Source organism: Phasianus colchicus, chromosome Z (genome assembly GCF_987193195.1).
Source record: "Phasianus colchicus chromosome Z, bPhaCol1.hap1.1, whole genome shotgun sequence".
Lineage (NCBI taxonomy): Eukaryota > Metazoa > Chordata > Aves > Galliformes > Phasianidae > Phasianus > Phasianus colchicus.
Window position 1 is genome coordinate 51,188,620 of NC_143476.1, and position 25,223 is coordinate 51,213,842.

General features: G+C 40.3%; 2 protein-coding genes across 6 annotated transcripts; both read left to right on the forward strand.

The window, feature by feature from the left end:
- The first annotated feature begins 607 nt into the window (after positions 1-607).
- ISCA1 (iron-sulfur cluster assembly 1) lies at positions 608-7,429 on the forward strand. Its single transcript, XM_031602433.2, has 4 exons — positions 608-772; positions 1,432-1,485; positions 3,139-3,244; positions 5,041-7,429. The coding sequence occupies exons 1-4, from the start codon at positions 692-694 to the stop codon at positions 5,187-5,189; spliced, it is 390 nt and encodes a 129-aa protein (XP_031458293.1). The 5' UTR covers positions 608-691; the 3' UTR covers positions 5,190-7,429.
- Positions 7,430-10,664: 3,235 nt separating this feature from the next.
- Positions 10,665-16,092, forward strand: LOC116234679 (uncharacterized). Of its 5 annotated transcripts, none has more exons than XM_090131551.1 (4): positions 10,665-11,014; positions 11,816-11,901; positions 13,726-14,242; positions 15,786-16,092. In XM_090131551.1, the coding sequence occupies exons 2-4, from the start codon at positions 11,830-11,832 to the stop codon at positions 16,031-16,033; spliced, it is 837 nt and encodes a 278-aa protein (XP_089987677.1). In that variant the 5' UTR covers positions 10,665-11,014; positions 11,816-11,829; the 3' UTR covers positions 16,034-16,092. The 5 variants fall into 5 exon arrangements, with proteins under 5 accessions (XP_089987677.1, XP_031458291.2, XP_031458292.2 ...); XM_031602431.2 differs by lacking the exon at positions 10,665-11,014 and adding an exon at positions 11,030-11,390; XM_031602432.2 differs by lacking the exon at positions 10,665-11,014 and adding an exon at positions 11,630-11,719.
- The last annotated feature ends 9,131 nt before the right edge of the window (positions 16,093-25,223 follow it).

Below are 25,223 nucleotides of genomic sequence, written 5' to 3' on the forward strand. Positions count from 1 at the left end.
GCACATTGCAACATCTCACCACTCTTTCAGAGAACATCCAACTTGAACATCCCTCGGTGCAACTTGGGGTCATTCCCTCTCATCCTATTGCTATTACCTGGGAAAAAAGGCCGACCTATGCCTTACTACAATCTCCTCCCAGGGAGTTATAAAGAGCCCGGCCGACTTATTCCACACATTTGCAGAAGGCTGTGTATCTGCCCTCTGGATACTTGGAAACATTTTTTTCTCAGACTGGCGCAGGCTGTCCCGGGTGGCGTTCAAGAAATGCACAGACGCACGGAAAGGCGTGGCGCTGGCGGCTCGACGGCTGGAGTCGTTGATCTTACAGGTCCTTTCCAATCTTAGTGACTCTACGGTTCCGCAGAGACGCCTACCCTGTTTCCATCGGACTGTATCTGCACTCCCCGGCCGCTGTTCCCGCGGACGGGGACGGCGCGGCCCCGCGGGCAGGGCCGGGTCCCGCTTATCTCCGTGCACAAGGCGCGGAGCGCCGCCCCGAAACGCACCCCGCGGGCCCGCAGCACGGCCGCAGCGCAGCACGGGCGGGAGGGGCGGGCCGGGCCGCCTGCCCGTCATTCTCGGCTGCCCAATGAGGGCGGATGGCGGAAGCGCGTCGGGCGGGGCGGTGTCGCGGCGTGACGTCGGCGGTGCCCATGGCAGAGGGCAGAGGACGGGGCGGAGGGGCGTGATGGCATCGTCGGTGGTGCGGGCCACGGTGCGCGCCGTCAGCAAGAGGAAGATCCAGGCCACCCGCGCCGCCCTCACCCTGGTCAGTGCCCCGGGCCGGGCGCCTTCGGCCCCCGTGCACGCCCCGCGGCGGCGCTGTCGCAGTCGGGCAGGGCGGCGGGCCTGCTCCCGCGGCGGGCTGACAGCGGGCTCGGAGGCGGCGGACGGGGCGAGGCCGAGCGCCGCTGGGCCGCCGGGGGCGGAAGGGAGAACGAGGGTCTGGGTGCGGGCGCGGGGTCGCCGCCCGGGGGACCGCGGGCAGCCGGCTGCGGAGCGGGGTTGCGGGCGTGCGAGGCGCCTGCGTGCCTACGGAAAAAACGCAAACACGTCGTGTGCAGAAAGTGAGGAGCGGGCTGCGTGCGCAGGGGCTGTCCGAAAACGAAAAGCTGAGCCCCAGGGGCTTACGCACCTGAGCTGCTGGCTGTGGGGCGGCAGCAGGTACTCTGCTCGGCTCTGCAGTCGCAAGGCGCAGCTGAGCTCGGGCAGCAGGTCGGCAGCGGGTGGGCTGGCGATGTGACAGGTGGCCGTGCCAAGGGCAGCCGTGCGAATGGGGTGCCGGAATGAAGTGTAAGGGTAACTGTTGCACAATGTCAGAATAGGACTGCGTGTAGCAGTTCTGTGAGGTGCTTGTTTGTGCAAGCGCTCGCTGCAAACGAAGAAGAAGTAACGATTAGAAATGATGTGTGTATTTTTATTTTTCAGACCCCGTCAGCCGTCCAGAAGATAAAACAACTTCTTAAAGACCAGCCTGAGCATGTAAGCATACCAGGCTGTCATGCTGCGCTTCCGACAAGCCTGGAAGTCTGAAGTAAACACCCAGCAGTTTAGAGATGTTGGGGGCTTTTTTGAAGGGAAATGTTTTTTAAGCATTGTTTCTCTATAGAATGAAATGCAGAAGGTAGCTTGCTCTAATGATGTGTCACCATACAGTTACTTTTGAGATGATAAGATGTGAAATGAAGTTGAGCTTCAGACTATTTTTAAGTTATATTTTAATGAAGTCTTCTAATATGGCACAGTGGTGACTTCTTTGAGAGCCTTCAACCGTTGCTTTAAGACATTAATAATTAGTTTTTGTAGGAATAATCACTGTGAGGTATATAACTGTAATGCTAGGTTATTATCTACTGGAAATTATTATCTATTGGAAAACACATAGTACTTAAGAAACTTGACAAAACGTTCATTTTTGTAAGTTACCAGCATTTCACCAAATAACTGAGCTTTTCTGCAGAAAGCACAGTCTTGCTTTCTAACCGCTATAAAAACAAACGCTGTTTTTATTTTGCTTTAAAGCAAGTACTGTTTGAAGAGAAATATTCTCTCTTAACGTCAGTACACTGCCCATTGTTTCCTTTTCTTCCTGTACATCTGTAAGTAACCGGGCTTTTTCTTCAAAACACAAATGATGGTAAGGAAGCCCAAAGCCTGCAGCTCGGCTGATCAGTCATCCTTGTGTTATAAATGGTGTTCCTGTTTTCCAGCATGCTGCATTGTGTCTAGTGTTTCCTGTCGAGAGGTGCTTAGTCTGAGCAGATCACACACAGTTTGTCTGAGGTCCCACGTGGTGGCATTTGATAATGTTCTGGTAGATTTTTATTGTAACACTGATTACACAGGTATACTTCTGTTTAACTAAGAAATAGTGGTTTGCTGAAAATGGAAGAGGTACTTTTGAAAGTTTATTGTACATGAATGACTTTCTGATTCTCTACCACTTCTTCTTAGTTCCTCACTTATATGGCTGCTCTTTTTCTGTCAAACATAAAAGATCATTATGAGAAGCAGTGAATGATTACAAACATACTGACTAGGTTGGGTTTAACATGGATTAACGTAGTTAGCAAATGGATATATTTGATGTAAGGTAGAGCTTGAGTTTTATGGGCAAAAGGCAGTAGGAGTAATGAAGAAATCAAAGTAAATTCTTTCAGAACTTTGAATTGAAGTAGTTTTCTGATGGTCGTTAGAGAAAGAGTATAAAACTCTAGCAACTGCCCTTGGCCTGTCCTCACAGCTTCATAATTAATTATAATAATCTTAAAATAGTGCCTGAATTAGCATCTGAATGAAGTTTAAATTGAGGTCACAACGTTTTGAAATGTTACTGTCTTTATAAGACTGGGCACAGAAGTAACAGTGGTTTATTATCACTTCAAAAGTTCTTTTTAAGAATATATTAGAGCTAGCTGCAAACTAGCAAATATCTGATGCTTACCATTACCTTTATAATCAATTTTGTAAAAGGAAAAAAAAATGCACTGAGCTAGTTCATTTCTGTTCTAGTTCTAGGCTTTGGGGTAGTGAAGAATTAATGTCGTAATTTTGATATTTCACCTACTTTTATATCTAGGTGTTGAAGAACAGGTTTTAAAAAAGTCATGTCTGTTTGTGTTTCTTTTTTTTCAGGTAGGCGTGAAAGTAGGTGTTCGTACAAGGGGATGCAATGGACTTTCTTATACATTAGAATATACAAAATCTAAAGGAGACTCTGATGAAGAAGTAGTTCAAGATGGTGAGTTTCTGCTGCAGTAGAGCAATCTTACATGGTTAGAAAGGCGGGTTAGAAATTGTTTTGAGTTCTAAACTATAATAAGAAGTCCTAGCTTTCTGATACTGGAATTAATGTTGTATTGGTTTCCATGTTGAAGTTACCAGTTGAAACCTGCAGCTCTGCAAACTGTGGTTCAGAGGTACTGCGCAGAATAAGTAGTGTAGCCAATTGTTCATTTTTTTGGAGGTGGTTAATCTTAGGTATTTAGAGAAAAAAATATAAAAATATTTTTCTGTATATATGGAAAGGGATACTTTATCAGCATGCCTAAAACTAGACTTGGCAAAATAAGGATTTTATTTTTGAAGTCTTCTCTAACTTGTCTTCTTCTTTACTGATCTGTAGTTTGTTTTTAACCTGTTTATGCTACTGATCTTCAAATTATTTTTCTACAATTTTAATTAAGCATAACTTAGAAAATTGTTTTCCTATGCTGATGTTTAAACATGCTGTCTGATAATTTTGTTGAGCCCCCTATAATAGGTGTATTGCTAAAATATTGAAAGTTCCATAGCTTTGTCCAGCGCTCAGAAGAATTTCTTTGTGGTCCTTCTGTGAAATAGGGATTTTCACAGAATCAGTATAATGTTTGTTTTTGATAAGTTCCTAAATTATTTGTCTATTTTTTCTTTTGTTTTGTTTGAGAATTACTGAGTTCTCTTGTATTTACATTCGGAAAAATGAGTCTGGCAGAAAAGTAGGAGAAATGCATAAGAATGGGATATTGCAATTATTTCTTTATAAATAGTATTCTGCTAAGCAGAAACCATGTTCCAGCTGTGTTGTAGATATCTATGACCAACTAATACATTTCATTCTCTTACAAAAAGAAGTAGTTGGGACAACAAATGACTGAATTGAACTGGAGCATGTGAGATCAAGACTGCCACGTAATTCTGAAAATGCCTCTTGATTTCAAACTAAACTTGCTTCTGGAGTTACCTCTGCTTGACTCCAAGCTGCTCTGGCTTTATAGAGCTGAAAAAACATTTTCTGGTTTGGATCTTAAGGAAGATAAAAGCAGTTTCTGTTTCCCTCAGTCAAGAGAGAGACTTTAAGGTCCAAAGACGGACAGCATTTCAAATGTCTCTGCTTTCTGTTTTGTTTGGCTGCTTCTAGACTGATTTCCACTAAAGGCTTTGACTTTTATATAGCTCTGTACTCACCAGGCTGGTGGTTTTGGATTTCAGCCCAAATTTTCTGGCTTTTAGGTAGCAAGTGACCGCTTCAGGGATCAGGTCTGTAAAATTTTGCATTAGGTTTAGCCTTCTGTGTTAATTGCTATCCAAATTTTCCCCGAAAATCTGTTTTGGGTGAGTTCAACTTTGTTGCCTGCAGACTTGTGTTGCTATACCAGTGTATTTTATCTCAATTTTCACTGTAATAGAACTGCTTTCTGGCAGTTGCTTATATAACTTAACCAGTTCTTGCTGCTGTTCACTGATGTTATTTCTGTTATCTTCTTTATAAACAACTAAAGCAACCTACTCACAGCTTTGCATACCTTAGAAAAGCAATCTCTGTGTGGTTCATAAGATGAACTACTCCTACGACTGTTATTCAGATTTTATATTAGGATAAAAAATGCAATGGAAGAGTGTCACAGGTTAAGGAAAAAGAAGTTGTGTTGATGGTCTTCAAATTTTGCTTCTAGGAAACTGAAAGTTAACCATTTCCCTTTTGTTTGAAATACAACTCAAAATAAATGATGAATGATTTTGCTCTATGTAAATTTGTTTTTCTTTGTTGTCTTCAAGGGGTTAGAGTGTTTATTGAGAAGAAAGCGCAGCTGACACTTCTAGGAACTGAAATGGACTATGTAGAAGATAAATTGTCCAGTGAGTTTGTCTTCAATAATCCAAACATTAAAGGAACATGTGGCTGTGGAGAAAGCTTTAACATCTGAAATCTCAGGACTACTTCTTTGACTTTAAGCATCACAAGACACTTGCTTTTTGGCTTTCAGAAGCAGATCAGTTTCCTTCAGGTTCTAGGGTGTGTGAAGTCTGGACACCACTAAGAAAAATAAAGTTAAGTTGTGTTGAGTATGTAAATTGTGTGTTAAATTGCAGCACTGGTGCAGTTATGCTGTAACTTGTGATGAGTTGGAATCCATAAGGTAAGAACAGTAAATGTTATCGTAATGTCACTGTGCTTTTACATGCCAAGGAAATAAAACACTGTTGTTCTTTTCCTTTGCAATTTTCTGTGTTCACTCAGCTCATTCCCCATCCGAAACTGATGCAATTTACAAAAGTATATTGCCAGTATTCTGGTTTGATTTAGGGGAGGAAAAAAAAAAATCACCATTTATAGGTGTTTTATATACACGGGCATACGGTCTTCAGCTTCAAAGTTCACTGCTTATGTAAATGCTTACTTTCCTTTCTTAGATTTCTGATACTTTCTTGGTTTTATGTGTAGGTTTTCTGGTAGCTTACTTTCCTCTAAGTTCAGAGAAGTCCAAAAAGAAGTTTGTATATTAGTGTAGCTGTAGGCTGTTACAGCACTGCTTGTAGAAATAATTAAAAATATGCTAACCAAATTTAATCCCATTCCTTGCCTTGTTGAAGGCACAGCCTATGCTGTACTTTGTGATTTTCAAAAATGTAAAGTATATTCAGGTACTGGAGTGCTAAAGCAGGTTACAGCCCTTGTTCCTCACATTTTTGTTGTTTATCTTTCGTGACTTAAATTGCAGAGGTGTTAAAACTCAAAATTTTGATTCTGTATTCACAGAATGTGTTTGTATTCTCATTATGCTCTCTGTCTACCAAAGCCATAAGCTGCTTTTTCTTGGAGAGAAATCGTTTAATGTTTTTTTTTTTAACTAAGTGTGCTACTCATTCTGTTAGAACTCTAAACTCTGCGTAGTAACTATGTAGCAGTAGAATTTTTCACTTTAAAAGCTTACAGTAACTTCTGTGTAACGGCTAGCCAAGGGTTAATTTAGTAACAGAAACTGTTTATCATTTAAAAAAAAAACAAAACAAAACAAGCTTTTATTGAGTAATTGTTTTAAAAATAATTCTGTCACTAATTAAAAAAATATATCAGATTATTCCTAATCAGATAATTCCCTTTTTGAAGCAGTGTTTTTCAAGCTGATGATCTTCCACTGGAAATCAGGCAGAAGTGTAAACTTTTCTCCAGGCCTTTCCAAAGCTGATAGGAGAAAATTAGAGTTCCATCCTTCTATCTCTGATTTCCCTGATTGTCTAAAGAGGACACCGTGCAGCTAAGCTACTCCCTTTTGTAGACAAAACTGGGAAACTAAGCTGAACTTAGTCAAAAGAGTGGAAATAGAAAGTAGAGGATTCTGGGGACTGGGTTCTTAACATCATGTACGCTTGCCTGTGAACAGCTTGGCAGTAGTGACATGCTAAAGATGTAGAATTGCAGCCAGTTAGATCTGGCTTGAGAAAATATCTAGAGGCAAGAATAAGAATGAAAAACTTAAATCATTCTTGGTATGTACTGCATAGGAATTGAAGGCCAGAATTTCCAGAGCTATGGTTTAATATTAGATGCTTGAATTTTAGTTGTATACTGTGTCACCTTCTGATATAAAAACTTTTTAGTAGTCAACTATTATACACAGTTACTTTATTTCAAACAGCAATTCAGGAGTAACTGGTATAACACTAGTTAGGTGAATTTATAGTGCTGTAAACCCTTTCATCTTGCCAAACAAAAATCTGGTTAACGTGATAGCATGTCTAAAACTCCAAGCTAAGGGCATTTCTTCAGATTGCATTTATATGCTCCTTGCTAGCAGATAAGACTATGAATGTAGTAGCACTGGTGTTTGCTAAGAATGCTTTGACTTTACTCATTTCACTTGTTTTGGTGTGCATTTGGTTTTGGGGATGTTTTTGGACCTGTGCACACACATTAATCTTTTTCATGTGTTTCGTGTATATGCCTTGAATGGAAGCTCGCATTTTCATACTCTCATGAAATAATCTTTTAAAACATGTTAATTTACTGACACATAACGCACAGTCTGTTAAAATAAGCTTCTGCTTATGTGCTATTTACTGTTCTATAGGCACATGGTTTTGTCAATTGATACAATTTTGTGCAATACTGTATGTAGAGTTCTGAGTTATAATAATAAATATTTGCCTGTTGGTGAATGTGAAAGATTCCTATCTTGAAATGATTCTCTTTGCAATAATAAATATGGGGTAGAGGGCTTGGCAGAGAATTAGACATACAGAATTGTATGCCTGGGTTAAGAAATAGATACAGTGTTGATGTTATTGAATTAATAATTCTAAGAAATATTAACAACCTCCATCACTTTCTCAGAATTTGTTGGTACAGCTGTATATTCACAATGCTGGAGAGAAAGAACCAAATCTTTTCTACAGTCGGGAGGCTGGAAAGCAGCTGTCTTTCTGTTGGAGTTCTTACAGAAGTTTGGGGGGGAAAAAAAGCAAAACCCTAAAACAAACAAAAAAATTCTTGCACACCAGCAAGTCACTCCTGATCCACTCGCTTTTGTAGCTCTCTTTGGATGTCTCAAGGAGGAGGAAAACTTGTTCAGGAAAACCTTAAACAGTTCCGTATACAAGTCATTTTGGCAATGAATGACAGCACAAAATGAATTTGAACGAAAAAAGTAAGACATGGATGGTAGGACTGTAAAATCTAGTGTCAAATAATTATAGTTCTGTGTGTGTTGGAATCCTATCTGCCAGGCTGATTATGTTGTTTATTTATCACTGTAATTATTATTCTTCCCATTTATTTAAATGGGCTTCTTTACTAGCAGAAAAATTCCCAAACTATACCACTTTGGTGCTAACACTATATATATATATTTTTTTCATTAAGCAGGTAATTATTTTATGATGCTACAATTCTGCAGTTTCTCTCCAGGAATCCGTAGTTGTCTCGTGTGGCAAAGTATGTATTTATGTATTTGTTCCAGAAGAGCTCTGAAAAGATTACTTGAAAAATGACTTTTCAGCATGACTAGCTTTTTATCTGTAAACACACAGTTTAAAGATAAAGATGTAAAGCCATACAGTGAGAACTTTGGCCTTTTCTTTTCCTTTTGTGTTCTTTTAAGATATGTGAGGAATGCTGCTTTTTGAAGGCGAGCTAAAATTCAAGGACTTAGCAGAGCTCCACATGCACTTAGGTTTGAGTGGCATTAATTGTAATTGTTTTCAGCAGGAGCTGGCATTTTCCTTAAAGATTCACTAAGGGTAGTTTATTTGCTAAATTGAAGCAAGCTCTTTGCCATCATCTCTTACTGTCCCTTTCAGTGGGTCGTTTATTTAACTTGGGTGTACCTTCACTGGTAGCAGCGCTTCTCATACTGTGTAATCTGTGTTCCTAGATCAGATCTAGGAATGCTAGCCACAGTGTCCTAACCCCTGCTGCTTCTCATAAACTTACAGCCTTATTTCATGGGAACAGATAGTTACTGCCACAGGGGGGCAGTAAGTTTACTGCAATTACTGTTCATTCAAAATGAGAATTGCCACTGCCTGGTTCCCTGGTTCTGTTTCCTCTTGTATTTCATAGAATATTTTTTGCTGATATTGATGGAAATGACTGTTGTGTTGTTCACCCTTATTTCTGTTCTGTTCTGTTTTTCTTGTCTGTTTCTGAAGGATACAGATGGGTGCAGGTAAGCAAAATGCCAAATCACTTTAAGACCTCCTGATGCAAAGAATAACAAAGAGCAGAGCATTTATTTTGCCAGCGAGCTTTTTCTATTGGTTTCCTTTCCATTTGTCTCCTTACTTGTACTGTGCTAGTGTACTTGATTAACATTATATCTAACTAATTTCTGCAGATGTATTCTGATTGTCAGCTTTAACCTCCAAATGCTGGGATAGTCTGATCCAACTGGATGAAGAATCTCATGTAATAGTGAAGTCTCCACTCACAATGGTGCTCTCATCCTCTACACCTTAATTATCTGGATTTTAGCTATTGCACAGTGATTTTATGACACGTGATTTTAATGACAAGTTCCTTCTTACTGAAACTAAATGTAGACAACAAGAATAAGTTCCCCTGGCTAATGAAATAAGAGAGCCTCCAAAAAAAAAAAAAAATTGAAATAACCTAAATAGCTGGATTCATTACACAGAGATATATCCTTGTTTTGACCATGTGTTTTAATCTTTAATTTGTTCATAGTGAGTCATCCATGTAGACCTTTAATTCCTAATTACAGTGAATCAATACTAAATTGAGGTATGGAGTAGCAAAACTGTTTAAATTTTAATGTTAATTATACTCATTATTTTTCACTGCACTTATTTCATTTTAAAAGCTTAAATGCAAGCAAGTATTCAAATAAGGAGAAAAGGCTAGGTGCTAACAAACTTAGATCTTAGAAGAACACAGGCAGTGTGGAGTGGAAAATAGTCCCTCCTTATCGTCCTTCATTTTCACAATAAATTTGTCCAATGTGATCCTCTCTTTTTTCAAATTAGAGCTAATTGAAATATGTTGTCAAAACTTGTTTTCTAGTGAATATCTAATGAATAATGCCACCTCCCTAAATAAATTAATAGAAAATCCAGTACTTGGATGTGAATAGTGACAGTGCAAAACTGCTGTTTGGAAAATTTGTTAAGAATGTAAAGTGTGCTACTTCTCCTTGAAATATATCTTCTGAATTTCTTCCTTTGCTATTCAAGCTATGAATGGAAATTCAACCAAATTGGCCAGCTCTAGCAGAGTTTGCTGAAGTGCTTTTAGGAATTACTGGTATGTTTGTATCCTCTGTTTGAGGCTGCTACCACTACAGGAAATTTGTAAACAAGTGGCTGAACATCAACTGGTGAGGCTGAGTCTGTGTTAATACATTGCATTTTGCCTATCTGTACTTCAAGGGAGGAACCCATGTTCCCTTGCTGAAATATTGAAAAACCACAATATAGCAATAAGCAGAGGTAAAGTGATAACCAGAGATATCTGCCCATGTCCTGAGAGCCTGAAATGCCTGCTGTGAGGTGAGCTGCCCTCTACCATGTTCTGTTCATGAACAACCTCTGTTTTCCACAATTAATCCAGAACTTCAGAGTGTTTGTGCAATCCTTAAATCCAGAGGCTGTTGCACATTCAACAAGATCTTTGCCATCCTCATTATGGACATGGTCCAGAACTGTGAAGCAGTATACAAAGTCTCAAAACAACTGTCATGAACTCCAGATTTCGATCATTTCAAGGAAAACTGTTCACATTAAGTGCACGTGTGCCTTCCTTTGTCTTAATGACATTTGTGCTGCCTGGGCTGTCATAAAACTGGCTAGAACAGCCTTATGCTATGATTAGGCCCATATGTCTCAATAGAGAGGCTTTGCATGTAGCACTTCTGAAAACAATACTCTTGGTTTATTATTAAATTGAAAAATCTTTCCTGGAAAATAGCAATCTGGTAGGAAGCTGTCTGAGCTGTGCTTTGCACAGAGGACTGTGGAAATGTGAACGTGATGGCTTTGCTTCTGCTCTGCTGCCACCCCAAGCCCCACCAGCTGAAGGAACTTACCTGTGGTTCACCTGCTGTGGCATGGAAGTCTACAACTCACCACTGTGCTCCTAACTCCCCAGAAGCGGAGTCACGTGGATCTGGTTAAACAAACTTAGTTTGCAAGTATACGGTTGGAGATGCTGGCTTAGCATCTGCGTGTAAATCTGGTTTGCTGGACAGAACAAACAGTAGTTATCTTCATGAGATACAAAGACGGTTCTAGCCGAGTAAGACAACAAACTCTGAGCCCAGATTACAATGTATTAAAAAAAGGAGATGAAGGGGTGAGGGGACACCTACTGGGCGGGATGGCTGATAGGTAAACTGAGAAAAATGTGAACCCTGAGTGCCCCAGCCAGCGGGTAGAGGGAGAAGGACTCATTGGCACTGGGGTACAGGGATAAAAGAGCGGCTGTGTCCCTTAGTACTTGGAGAGATCCACGGGCTTATGCCCCAGTGGACTCTCCCTTGACTCAAATAAACAAGCAGCAGAGCCTGACGCAGGTGCTCTCAGCGGTGACCCCAGCAGGCCGCAGCGGGAGGGGCGGGCGGCTGTTCGGCTCGGCGCCGCGCTCCCGCCGGGATGGAGGCGGTTGATGTGCGGTGTGTGACCGGGCCGTGGCGGCCGGCAGGCGGGGAGGGCGCGGGCGGTCATCTGAGGGGCCTCTGCTGCCAGAACGTGGGCGGCAGGAGAGAGGGGCTCTTGTCTGTGGTAGGAAACGAGAAAGCAAGGGAAAAAGAATGAAGCCAGTGAAGGGGAGGGGGGGGGGGGGAAGTGTTTTAGGTGGATTTGGTGTGGAAATTCCTTGGCCTGGAAATCACCTTGCAAAACCTGTGAGAAATGCTGCCCTACGTGAGGTTTAAAACCGGCAGGCGGAGTACCGCGGTGCATGACGCAGAAACTTCATTGTTACTTCACAAGGTGCTGGGAAGTAAGGAGTGACTTAATTTGGGGTACTTGTATTTCCCTGGCAGTGTTTTCTCCACTTTCACACTTTCACTAATTAAAATGGCTTTACTTTTTCCAGCATAGTGAAGGCAAATGGATCAGACTGAGGATGGTATGCTGCCAGAAGATATGGATCAGAAGCAGTCATCCTCTGTGGGCTGGAAAGTGAGAACAGTAACAGTTTAAAAACCATTTGTAGGCTTTCTGTGCCCACCTCCTTTATCCTCAGGGTTGTTTTGCTGTGTTTTTTTTCCCCTTGTTGATGTTTTCTTTCTTTGTTTTCCCCCAGAGAATTGCCTAAGTACCTCTATGGTACCAAATTATTATTTTTGTATTATTACACCAAAATGCTCTTTGCTATATGCAGTGGACCTGACAGAATGAGAAGATATGCTAGGCTTTAATAGAATGATGCTTTGCAAGAAAATGCAGAGAATTTTTTTTTTTTAAGCGTCACAAGTACATTTGTGCTGAATTTTTGTAGCAAAAGGAAAGAAAACAATAGTACCAGAATCTACAGTAGTTGAATATTTCATGATCAGTATTTAGCATATGAATAGTGTTTTAATTACTGTCATTTGTTCCCATTCTTGAAAAGAAAGAGGTATTTGTTCATGCTGTAAATCAAAAAGATGAATTTGTTTGTTTCTCATTTATCCTGTGTGCATCAATGCATTTGATGAGAACACTGATAAGAGCGAGGGGTCTTAATCTGCTTTGTCCTTTACATTATATGCTCTTTAATACATGTTTATCTTAATAGAAGCAGCTCTCTTGCTTTCTTCTGTAAATTTTGAGTGCTATTTGAATAAAACAGAAAGCCATTGCAATCCCAACAATAGGCATTTTGCTTCAAGTAATTTTTATTCTGAGTGATGGTACTTACTTTTCTGCAGAAATTATCAGTCTCTTTGAGCTTTCAGTAAAACAGAATGACTCAGTGCATAATATTTGGATTCACTGCCCACTTAGTATATGACAACAAACAAACAGCACATCTTTTCCATTATTTGATGCATCATCTTTGCAACTTCCTATGTAATAAGCTGATTGGCCTTAGGTGCTGGACATAAGTTGAGGGATGCAAAAGGTTACAGATTCTGTAGGCTCATTTACATACCAGATTCATTTATTTACTCTTAGTGATCTGTTTTACACACATAGCCTATGCAGCAGAACACACTGTTTCCATCGAACTACATTTCAGAATCAGTTTTGGACAGGTTTATTTATCAAGGCATAAAGTGAAAAAGTAAGAGAATTTCATGTTGTTCTCTACAACCCATTCCAAACAGTAGAAAAGAAACTTCTATGCATATTCATGCAAATCAGTGCAAAGGGAACTGTCATCATTGTGAAGTGCTGGGATCACCATTTGTTATATTTCACGTGGTCATCTTGCTTTTATCTTCATCTATAGTTACTGAGTATATGAGTTATGAGAAAAAAGGGAATAGACTCTTGAGCAGGGTGTGCTGTGATAGGGCAAGGGGAAATGGTTTCAGACTGATAGTGGAGGTATAGAATGGACATAAGGAGTAGTTTTTTATATCACAGCTGATAGGGCACTGAAACAGGTTGCTCAGAGAGGTGGTGGATGCTCTGTTCTTGGAGACATTCAAAGCCAGGCTGGATCAGGCTCTAGTAGTAGGTGTCTCTGTTTGGTGCAGGGGAGTTGGACTAGATGGCCTTTAAAGGTCCCTTTCAATTCACATGATTCTATGATTCTATAAATAATTTTTATTGTAATAAAAAAATATTTATTTATTTATGCTTTTGTTGTAAGATTTTTGTGGAAAGGATGATTTGTATTGTACGAAGATCACCAGCTACCAAACTATGAGTCATATCAAAACTTATGGTCTATAAAAAGTAGTATAGTACTAATAAGAGAAAACATCCTAATCCTCCGTGGAACTTGTTTTTACAGTTCTGAGCATTTTTATTAATGTGGAATGTTTCCCTGCCTTTTTTCTTTTTTCTTTTCAGGTGTCAGAGTTGTTATCTTTCACAAATATCAAAAATGAGCGGCAGAATTACCTTTCACTTCTGGAGCAAACACACATTTCTCTCTTCCATACCATACAGTCAGCAATAAGATCTAATGACTGGGATGCTGCAGCACGTCACAAATGCAGCTGTCTTTGTAAGAAGTCTATTAGTAGTAGTTCACAAATAGGTATTGCAAAGGAAAATGCTGAGTCATTAAGGATAGGAATGAAAAGTGCAGACAGCTCTATATCTGAAGATGTCAGACAGCTGTCTAAATCAAAGCCAAAAGTATCTGTTTCTGGAGGACACAAAAAATACTATTCTAGTGACTCGCTGCAAAAACATATTCTCCCTTATGTGTTTTTGATCAAAAATTGTCTTTCTATGCCACTTTATTTGATCCAAGACAAGTGTTTCAGTGGAGAGATATTATGCAAAATACAGTATTTAAGGAAAGAGAAAAGGAGCACGCCAACATCAGAGACTCCTGTTTCCAAATTGCATGCTTCTGAAGGTGCGTAGTCTGTACTGTTACTTATATTTGTCTCAGAATAGCTCAAATGGGACTGGCTAAGAACCATGGAAGAAAAAAAAAAAATTGAAAGAGGAAAATAATTGAGACTGAATTTCTAGATAGGGCTTCTGAATGTAAAATTTCAGGTATTATATTCTGAAATAATTTCCAAATAATAGAAGCATGAATATCTGGAACATGGAAAAAATGTTTGCTAAAGCAAAAGCAGGCAGTCTGCTACCTTAATTTACACCAAATGTTTATTTATCCAGGCACGTTTGATAATATTAACAATTGATCCCCAGGCACAGAAGTGGTTAATTTTTACAGGCTTTTTAGTTGTTCCTGATGTTGAATTGAATTCAGTGGAATTCTGGCATGGATTTTGGTGAAAGTTGAGTTTGTAGAAACTGTTTTCTCCTCATTTAAACAAAGCAGTGGATTTTGCTAACAGCTTCAATAGCTCTTGAATTGCTTTTTATAGTTTTTTAACCTTACATCTGCTTTGAAGTATAATAACAAGGTTTTTATGGATTTGCTACATCTCATGGCTTGCATACATGGTAAACATTCTGCCTGGAGAATCTCACACTAGAGTACCTTTGCTCCCATATGGCAGAATACAAAATGTGAATCAAGTTGACACTGTTCACATATCCTACCCCTTCTCTCCATCCTCATAGCTTCAATATACTTCACAGCCTCATACCAGTTTTTCCTATCTTTGTGTGTGTTTCTCTCTGGAAAACCCTAGTTAAAGGTACTTCCTAGATAGCTAAGGAGAAATTAAATCCATCTTTGCATCTTTTGGATTCTCAGATAATAGCCTCAAGTCTCCAAGAAACAACTTGGAGGAGATAAAATGATTTCCACTGTTAAAATTTTTCTAGGTGCATCAGTTGGGAGCTGAGGACTGTCAGAGCATCCACTGCCTTGTAGCCCTCAAGAAGCAGACAAATGTTCAAACTAGTTTGAGTTGGTTCTTATGTTTTATCTGTTGAGATGTTCCTCATCGGTCAGCAGTGACAAAGCTGATGCCTAGATAGCCAAAGACACTTTAATGTGGAAAAGGATGAAACTAACTCCTTTGTTCAGCTCGAACAAGAGGTGCCATCTCAGCAGCATTGGTACAAGCGTGTCTTCACTAATCTGTCAGCAACTCACATCTGTGAGAGCATGCAGTTGCCAAGTGCTGACATCTAGTCATTTTTGGCCTAGTGAATGTGGCTACCGACATGGGTGCCCACCAGTGATGATGATATGTGAAATAATTTTCCTCCTGACATGGTAATCTTTAAGAATCCCTTTATACGTATAAGTGGAAGCAGGACAAGACTTACTCATTTTGTTAGGTTTTGCTGAAAAACAACAACAAAACCAAACAATATAGGCAGTGATCAGTTGATCATTTGGGTTCTGGAACTCAGCTTAAATTACAGCATGCAGATGTCAGTATTCATGCCTTGTTGCAGTGTACTCCTAATTATTTTAGAGAAAAACTTGTATTATATGTCTGTTAATATAATACATACCTCATTGCCAGTGCCAGAAATACCATATGTCATCTTCCATAACCTGAGGGAACTGCAATGGAAACTGTATAAAGGCATTGTGAAGAGGAAGGAGTCCAGCCGAATTTTTTGGAGAGAAGCAAATTACGGAAGTTCTACAATATTAGATGGAACAGATGTGAAGACACACTACAACCTCCCTTTGATTTTTGAAGATTCAGTAATTTTGTCAGTTTATCCTGCATATCCTGTTCTACGTCTTGAATTTAAAAGGGAATAACTGCAGCTCGGAAGAGGAAGCGAATAAAACTGGAATTGCCTTAGGCAATTAAAAAATTATCATTATTTTTATGATTCTTCAGTCTGTAGCAGTAGGTTGAATTTGATCCTGAAGCATAACGTTCTCATGTTATACAAACACAACAATGATAAGCTGACTTTTCCCCTCAAAGACTTCATTTCTCCATGAACGTGGTACAGGATATAAATGTCAGTCTTCATGAAAACAAAATTCATTTATTTCTCTGCATGTCCTGGAACATAGTAAGTAGCTGCTTATGTAAAAACATAATGTCTTTTCCTGTAAACTGTAATTCTCAGTCTAGCGAATCTGACTCAGTTAACTGCTATCTAAGATACCCCAGTCAGGGTGTTCGCAGGAATAGGCACATTCTAGGTAAGTCAGCCCACTTACCTTACTGCCACAGTAAGGCAGTACCTTACTCTGCCCTGCCCAGAGTAAGGAACTCTAATCTATCCTTTCTTTCTTTGCCTTTTATACCTCTCTCTCTGCTCTTTTTTTTTCTTTTCTTTTTTCTTTTTCTTTTTAATTTTTATTTGGCACTTCTCTGCTCTCTTCTACCTTTTCTTCAAATCATTCTAATGCTTAGGTACTTTTTTAATCACCTTTGCTGTTGATGCCTCTTCTTGTCAGTCATCAATCAGTCTTTGCTTGCAAGGGGAACAGTTCTTCTTTCAGTTTGTTTTATATCAGGGGTCAGCTTCCTAGTTATATTCTGTCCCCCTCTTCCACTCTCCTTCCATCCATCAGACTCCTCTCATTTATGATCAAATTCACTCCATTCTGATTACAAATGGGATTGTTCTGCCAGACCCACAACAAGTCTCCCTGTGTTAGCAACACCTTTTACTTTCCTGGTTGCCACTGCTAATGAAAGTAATAGTTCTGCAACTTCCCATTTCTGCTTTAGTGGGTGAACAGTTGAGTTTTTCCTCAAAAATTTTGCACTGGGAACATAATAGAACACTTTTATCTTGTGCCTCAATGATTTAGCTGCATGAGAAGTACTGGAATCACAACAGAATACTTTTATCTTTTGCCTCAAAATATGCAAGGACATTTTCCTTGGGTTCCACAAACATTGTTTTAAAAAATTATTTGCTATGGCCTAGTAAGCAATGGAAATCTTCCAAACTGAGGAAAAGTGAATGAAGTGAGTCAAAGGGTTCAGTGGTGAAGCTGATGGTGAAAAAAGGGGAAGAAATAGGTGGGCACTAACCACCCTAAATACCATTGAGCATGCCCAATGTCTATGAGACCTTGAAAAAAGTGAATGCGTATACCAAAGTGCTGCATATGTGTGTCCTAGCTGTATAAATGTAGAATCTGAACTATGAGAGTGCACGCTTGCTTGTCAATTTGCCCAGTGTGCATTGTGAGGAATAAAGGAATACCACTTTCTAATACCACAATGGAGTTAGAGATTTCTTCACAGATTTCAGATTTCAACTTAGTTTTCCACTGCCTAACCGCGCTCTTCCGTCTTCTCTTCTGCAAGCAACTTATGCCCTGGAGATACAGGTGACCATTGTATTTACAGGTGACATTGTATTTAACAGAAAACGAAAACAGCCATTTCTTCATGGATGCGATGCTGAGCATGGAAACCCTGCTGCTGTACCAGATGGTGTTTACAGAGATACCTAAAGAAACGGGTGAAGTTGCCTTAGCTACCCTGCCGTAGTCATTCTCATGGAAATCCCACTGTGTTAGAGCTAGGCAAATATTCTAGACTTACTCTAATGCTGTAAATTATTCCTCTCAGCTGCATAAGGGTTGTGAGACAGAGCTGACTGAAATACTCAGCTTGTTTCTACTTTACACAGCTTTTGTTGTATCCTTACCCAGAGGCTGGCTGCCAGATGGTGGTGGTGCACTACTTCTTTTCTTTTTCAAATATCTGATCTGAAACCTATCAAAGTTAATGAAAACCTACAAGCTTCGATAGGACGGCTAGGAATATAAACCATGAAATTGATTTCTTCTGATGTCTGAAAGATAATTATTCAATGAGTTTCCTGGCTATTTTCTGATAATAGATGTCCCTGCTTTTGAAGACACATAACTTGATTCCCCAGAGACATGCTGCTGGGAAAACACACAACTTTGGAAAAAGTGCATGCAAAAGTGTACTAGGTGAAGAAGGATAATAGAGATTTGCTATTTTGTTTAAAAAGAAGGCCTAGGCTCCCCAAAATCAAAACTATGTCAGCTCCTGAAAAATCTTGCATTGCATGCTTGGTGGTGGTGTCACACTACAAACATGTCATACCTTCAGAAAATGACTGACAAGATGATAAAGCATATACTGTACTTCTGATTCCTGAGTAACACACTCAAAAATTGAAGTTTGATTTAGACCATTTCATACTATTGGAAGAGAACTTGTATCACAAATTAAAGCTCACACAGATATCACAACAAGACCTTTTAAAACAAAAGCAAACAGCAATTACAGTGCCACTGCTTCAGGTTCAGTGCTGTCATAATGGTTCAGTGTCTGTAATTTGCGGAGGACAGATCTGTTTGTACAAAAAAATCATTTCATAATGCAAAGAAGATCCGGTTAGTTTGTCCTTATTTGTGATGATTAAAATTCGTCAATGAATTTGAATTTTTAAAAAATTTTTTGAAAAATTACTGGAGGGAAAAGGAATGAGAGGAGGAAGGCAGCCTTACCCGCATTTTGTATCAACGTTTTTAGTGATGTAATGTTTTTTACAGCGAGGAAGTAGGTACAAATTATTCTAACATCACTATTAAAACTGAGTACCAAAAGCTACGTAGGGGAAATATCTTTGTTAATGCTTTCAACATCTTCTACATCTTTTGAGTAGTAATAAGCATGAGTTGTTACACTTCATTTTGTTATGCCTATTAGAAGCTGCAAGAGTCCAACTATCAGAGATGGTTGTGATAGTGGATGTTTAATTCTGAAGTGCTCTATGCCACTCAAGGTGCTGAAACTGGCTCGTCTCACTCTGCCAGTGCACTGAATGAGGAGCCTTGCAGTCTAATGTGCACCTTTGAATTCTGCTCTGCAGCAAGATAATTAGAAGTTAATTCTCTAAAGCTGATCTTAAAGCTCTCCTATTGTCGTCTATTATACTCCCTCTACCCTTCAGGTCACTTTAATCAAGTTTCTTAAGCTTTCTGACATTTCAGGCTTAAAGAACAATGTGGGTTCTCATTGAAGCATGTAGAACACTTTAATCAAAAAGCATGGGGGAGATCTGTACTTTTAAGGATGCCTATGTCTGACCTAAGAACATGGCAACACCAGCTTTCTTTGATCCAAGATCAGTACTGTAACAGCTTGCTTATTTAGGAATGGCTGTGCTACTGTGGTAGTGATTTGTTTTGTGTTGCTTTTTTCCACTCACATCTGGAGCACAGCTTCACCATACATAATATCATGGAGGGAACAGAAGAGAAGGCACTTTCTGAATTGCATATAAAATGTAAAGCCAAGGACATTTCTCACCTTGGAAGGAGGTTGCCCATACCATCAGAGCTTTATAATCCTCACTGAAATCTTGCATTTTCAGGCAAGAAGAACATGCAGAGGTGGCATGATGCAGCAGAAATTTCCTTCTGTTACACAGTGAAATAGCAACTCACCTTGTGCACGCTCGCTAAAATATCTAACAAGTTACAGTATGTAGCAGTTTGTTCTGGCGTGTAGCAAGTTTCATAGATTTTTCATTAATTGTTTAGGTGAAGCTTGACAGTGACACTGTACTACATTCATGCACTTGCTCAGAAATTGCAGTGTGGCTTTCACTAGTTATTCTCAGGTGTGCAGTGACTCAAACTGTGACAGTGAACAGGGGAGTGCTTTAAAGCAGAATGTTTCAAAAACCTTTACGATGTCATGTCAGTTTTTGTTATTTTCCTTGTATACAAGTGAATATTCTTGTCTTGCTAGCTGTAGCTTCATAATGTACTTCTGTTTTTGTTGACATGGTAGCTTATGATTTCTGTTGTGTTATATGTAACACATGAACACACTGGACAACTACTGACATCACCAGCTAAAAGGCAAGAATAGGAACTGAAATATATGAATGGGGGTACATATAAAAGGCTGTCATACTTATCAGTTATAAGTCCTGTGCATTGCAGATGTAGGGCCCCGTCTGTTTTCTGGGAGAACTACAAAGTATAGGAATCAGAGAATGCCAGTTCTTGAAAAAAGTGCTACAGCCTGAAACAGAAGTTGGAGATGTGGCACAAATCACAGCAGATGCACAGAGATTCACAAAAGAAGATTTTCTTCCAAATGCCTAATTGAATTGTCTTTTGTACTGGAGAAAAAGGGAAAGAGAAATCTTTAGATTTAATGACCTGAAGATGTCTTGGATCCTCTTTCTCATCTGAAATGGCAGCCACTCACAGGAGGTATAGGAAAATGTTACAGACCTAGCTAAGAAACCCTTGGGATGAATGGCACACAGATCAAGTTCAAAAGCAGGTCTGCAGACTTGGAATACTGCTGGGCCACCACCGCAAAGTAAGTGAGAATATTTTCTGACTCCCACATCCTAGAAGATTCTGGGGGCAGCCACAAGTCTGTTGGCAGCAATAGCTTGGGAAATAATCTTCAGATCTGTAATTGTATTTGAGCTGATCCCAGACTTTTAGAAAGTCTTATATTCATACAGTCAGGTATGAAAAATAATCAGTGCAGTTAGTTCCCTGCTTCTCAGGCATTGAGTGAGACAGTTTGTGCTGAGCTATTCTTCAAAGGGCTGTTGCATTCTAGTCTTGAGTGTATTATTTCAAATGCATTATTTTTAGAGCCTTCTAGTCTATGGAAGCCTATGAATGTTGGATTAGAGCCAACTGCATTTCTACAAGAGGTGGCCACAAATTGCTGTACAGGGTGGTGTATGGGCTGACATGCAGATCAGATGAGCACTGAGACTATTTTGGGTTGTATGTGCCTTTCTGTGCGAAAGGGCATTCAGCTTATGAAAAGTGCTTGTGTGCAGATTAGCATCAGAACTAAGGTAGTCCATGGCTGTGCAGAAGAGTACAAATGAAATCCAGGAGTTAGTCTTAACAAGCCAAAAGCAGGCAAAATAGCAGAGCCCTGACCATAGCTGTGCTTCTACTGCATGGCTCCTTCCAACGTAAAGCAACAGGACCGCATCTTTAATTGTGCACCATATCCTCATCATTGCTGCTCCAAATAGCCTTCTGCCTGCTGTTTCCTAAACAAATAAGTAAAATGAGTGAAAGAGTGTCTGAAAACTGAAGGCCTTATTCTAATGCTGAGGTCAGACAATCTGAGGAGCTCACACTGCGGGGACCAAAAGGGAAAAGGGCAGATCTCGTGACCTTGTCAGAGGTTTTATCTCCTCTCTGAACACAAAGTATTAGCATTGCAAGCATTATTCTTTCTACCACTGCTTCTGTGTGTATTAGCAGTCTCCTTAAAATTATCTAATCTAGGGAAAAACAGTACATAACATTGAACAACATTTCTTCTCAGTGATAACTGAGAAAGAAATGGTGGAGGAAGGTCTCAGAAAACTTGGTGCTCTTATACTCTTATACTCTCACTCAGTTTCCTGAAGATGATGTTCTGATGCTTGTGGGGATTGTAGCTCTACGCAACTGATGCATTTTTTATAACTCTGTAAATCGGAGTCAGTTGAAACACAAGAACTATAATATCAGATTTGGATCTATGTATTTCTACACAGAGGGCAATATTAGTAGTAGGTGGATGGTTGGACTAGATGATCTTAGATGTTTTTTCCAATCTTAATGATTCTATGATTCTATTTATTTTTCAGTGGGACAGGGCAGATTTTTAGGTTTGTCTAGAACGGTCTGGAGATCTCAATCTCACCACTGCTATAGTGAGCAGCAGATAAGATAGAGTAGTGAATGAATATCCTCAAAACATTCTTGAAGTGTGTATGTCTTGGTTTTATGATTTTTTGGTTATCGGTATTCCACATCATAACATCATGTAGTGCACTGGGAGTTAAAGATGCTCCAGTTCTGGGTACCTGTCCCAGAAGAGAAGAAAAACTACATACCCTAGAGGACTTTGTGTTCAGAGAGGAGATAAAACCTCTGACAAGGTCATGAGATCTGCCCTTTTCCCTTTTGGTCCCCACAGTGTGAGCTCCCCAGATTGTCTGACCTCAGCATTAGAGTAAGGCCTTCAGATTTCAGACACTCTTTCACTCATTTTACTTGATTTATTAGCTCCAGTTCTAATTATATTGTATTATATTGTGTTATAGCGTGTTATCTTGCACTCTGATATCTTATTTAGTAAATTAGTTTGTTTCTCCTCAGATCATTGCTGCTGTTTGCTTTTTTTCTAGAGCCATCTCTCTACCCTTTTTTCCCTTTTTTCTTTGCTTCCCTTTTCCGGGGTGCAGATCTGCAGGTCCCTACACCCCGCTAGTCACAGAACCAGCCTGTAAACCACTGACAGTGTACTATCCATATTTTCATAGAATCATAGAACCAGAGAACGGTTGGGTTGGATCATCAAGCTCCAGCCCCCCTTCTGCAGGCAGGACCACAAACCTCCACATTTAATACTAGACCAGGCTGCCCAGGGCCCCATCCAACCCAGCCTTGAACACTTCCAGGGACAGGGCATCCACAGCCTCTCTGGGCAGCCTGTTCCAGCACCTCGCCACTCTCTTTGTAAAGAACTTTCCCTGGATATCCAACCTAAATCTTTCTTCCTTCAACTTAAAATAATTTCCCCTTGTCCTGCTGTTATTTAACCTTGTAAAGAGCCGACTCCCCTCCTGTTTGTAGGCTCTCTTTAGATAGTGGAAGGCTGCAGTGAGGTCACCCTGCAGGTCACCCCACACCTTGTTCACTCTAGGGTGAACACGCCCAGCTACCTCAGCCTGTCTTCATAGGGGAGGTGCTCCAGTCCTCTGATAATCTTCACGGCCCTCCTCTGGACTCTCTCCAACAGCTCTCTGTCTTTCTTGTACTGGGGGCCCAGACCTAGACACAGTACTCCAGATGGGGCCTCAGGAGGGTAGAGTAGAGAGAGACAATCACCTCCCTCTCCTTGCTGGCCACCCCTCTTCTGTTGGAGCCCAGGATACCATTTCTGAGCTGCAAGAGCACACTGCTGGCCCATCTTAAGTTTTTCATCCATCAGAACCCCCAGGTTCTTCTCTGCAGGGCTACTCTCAACAATTGCTCCTCCCAGTCTGTTTTGCTTGGGATTCCTTCAGCCCAAGTGCAAAACCTTGCACTTGGCTGTGTTGAACCTCTTTAAATTCATCCAGGCCCACCTTTCTGGTTTGTTATGTCCCTCTGAATGACATCCCTTCCTTCCACTGTGTGAACTGTGACACCTCTCAGCTTGGTGTCATTAGCAAACTCGCTGAGGGTGCACTCAATTCCATCACTGATATCATTGATAAAGATGTCAAAGAGCACTGGTCCCAAGACAAACCCCTGGGGAACACAGCTCATTACCAGCCTTCACCTGGACCTTGATTTTCATGCACAAGGTCTCAAGCGAAGAGTTTAGTAAGCACCACAGGCTTTTTGACTTGAGATTGAAAATCAAATCTGAAAATACAATAACCAGCTGATTAAATAGTACTTCTAATAATACTGTTTATTTTTGCAAACATCCTAATTTTGTAGAATCTGTTCATCAAAAGGAACAAAAAGGGAGTGTCCTGCCAACAGGAGCAGTGACTCTGGAGAATGTTTCTCATTGATGTTCTGGGTGTAGAAGAATTTGAGCAGTTGCTCACAGTTTATGTAGTTTTGTATAGTTCATCTTGTTCACATGTATAAGCACATGAGTGAATATTAACAATCTCAAGAAATCCCACATAAAGAAAATTCGGCAGATACCCATACTACGTGATTAATACACTGGTGGTTATCTCCACTACACTTCTTGTTTGCTGACCAGTTTCACGTCCTCAGACAATGGTGATGCAGAATCAATGGATTTTTATATATTTATCTTTTTAATCCTGTCATGCAGCACCAATTCTTGCAGGTCTGCAGAAGTAACAGACTATCATAAGAGCTATGCTTAGGCTGAATTTTCAGATTTTGCTTTGGTACCCAGGTTTGTACAGCACTGAAACTAGAATAATGTTATGTCACACTCCAAAGGTGATACTTCCTTACTCCTGCTGCTGTGATGGGAGTGAAGTCACCTCATTCTCCCAGTTTCAGTGGCATTCTGGACATACTATCTTTGAACTACTGATAGCAAGAAAAGATTTGACTTATGTAACCTGTGAGTTAATTTTGGCAGCAGCATCAGCACAAGTGTGGACAATTAGCTAGCAGCCCTAGTGGAAATAAATGTTTTGCTTTGTGTTGGTACTAAATCACTTGTAAGGCTGTCATTCTCTATTAGCTTGCTCTTGTGAACTATGAGATTACAAATTAGACACTGGTGTCTCACAGGAACTAGTTCCACAAAACAAAGCATTGACTTCACATAAGCAACTAACCATGTGAAACTTGTCATTTGAACTTCTGTGATTTTAGTAGAACATAGGGTTTTTTTGTCTTGCTAATAGTCCTGCATTCAGAGCCCTCAGTTGCTAGAAAGTTCCACTTTCCATTTCACAGGTACAGCCGAATCATGCGTGACAAACTTGGTGGCCTTTTATGATGGAGTTACAGCATCAGTGGATAGAAGAAGAGCAACTGACATCATCTATCTGTGCAAAGCATTTGACACTGTCCCGCGTTACATCCTGATTGCCAAATTGGAAAAAATGGATTTGACAGATGGAACACTTGCTGGATAAGGAATTGGCTGGATACTCACATTCAGAGAGTGCGGTCAGTGGCTCAGAGTTCAAGTGGAGACTGGTGATGAGTGGTGCTCCTCAGGGATTGGTGTTGAGACTGATGTTATTTAACATCTTTGTAGGTGATATGGACAGTGGGATTGAGTGCATCCACAGCAAGTTTGCAGACAACACCAAGCTGAGTGGTGCAGTTAACACACTAGAGGGAAGGGATGCCACTCAGAGGGACCTGGCAGGCTTGAGAGGTGAGCCTGTGCCAACCTCATGAAGTTCAACAAGATGAAGTACAAGATTCTGCACGTGGTTGGGGTATTCTCAAGCACAGATACAGGTTGGGCTAAGAATGTCTTGAGAGCAGTCCTGAAGAGAAGGATTTGGAG

Excerpts from the sequence above, each read along its gene's own strand:
- LOC116234679 (XM_090131551.1), top strand. The coding sequence starts at position 11,830 with ATGGATCAGACTGAGGATGGTATGCTGCCAGAAGATATGGATCAGAAG. Across the intron at positions 11,902-13,725 it reads CATCCTCTGTGGGCTGGAAA|GTGTCAGAGTTGTTATCTTT; the intron begins GTGAGAACAGTA and ends TTTTCTTTTCAG. Across the intron at positions 14,243-15,785 it reads CAAATTGCATGCTTCTGAAG|TGCCAGAAATACCATATGTC; the intron begins GTGCGTAGTCTG and ends CCTCATTGCCAG.
- ISCA1 (XM_031602433.2), top strand. The coding sequence starts at position 692 with ATGGCATCGTCGGTGGTGCGGGCCACGGTGCGCGCCGTCAGCAAGAGG. Across the intron at positions 773-1,431 it reads CCCGCGCCGCCCTCACCCTG|ACCCCGTCAGCCGTCCAGAA; the intron begins GTCAGTGCCCCG and ends TTTATTTTTCAG. Across the intron at positions 3,245-5,040 it reads TGAAGAAGTAGTTCAAGATG|GGGTTAGAGTGTTTATTGAG; the intron begins GTGAGTTTCTGC and ends GTTGTCTTCAAG.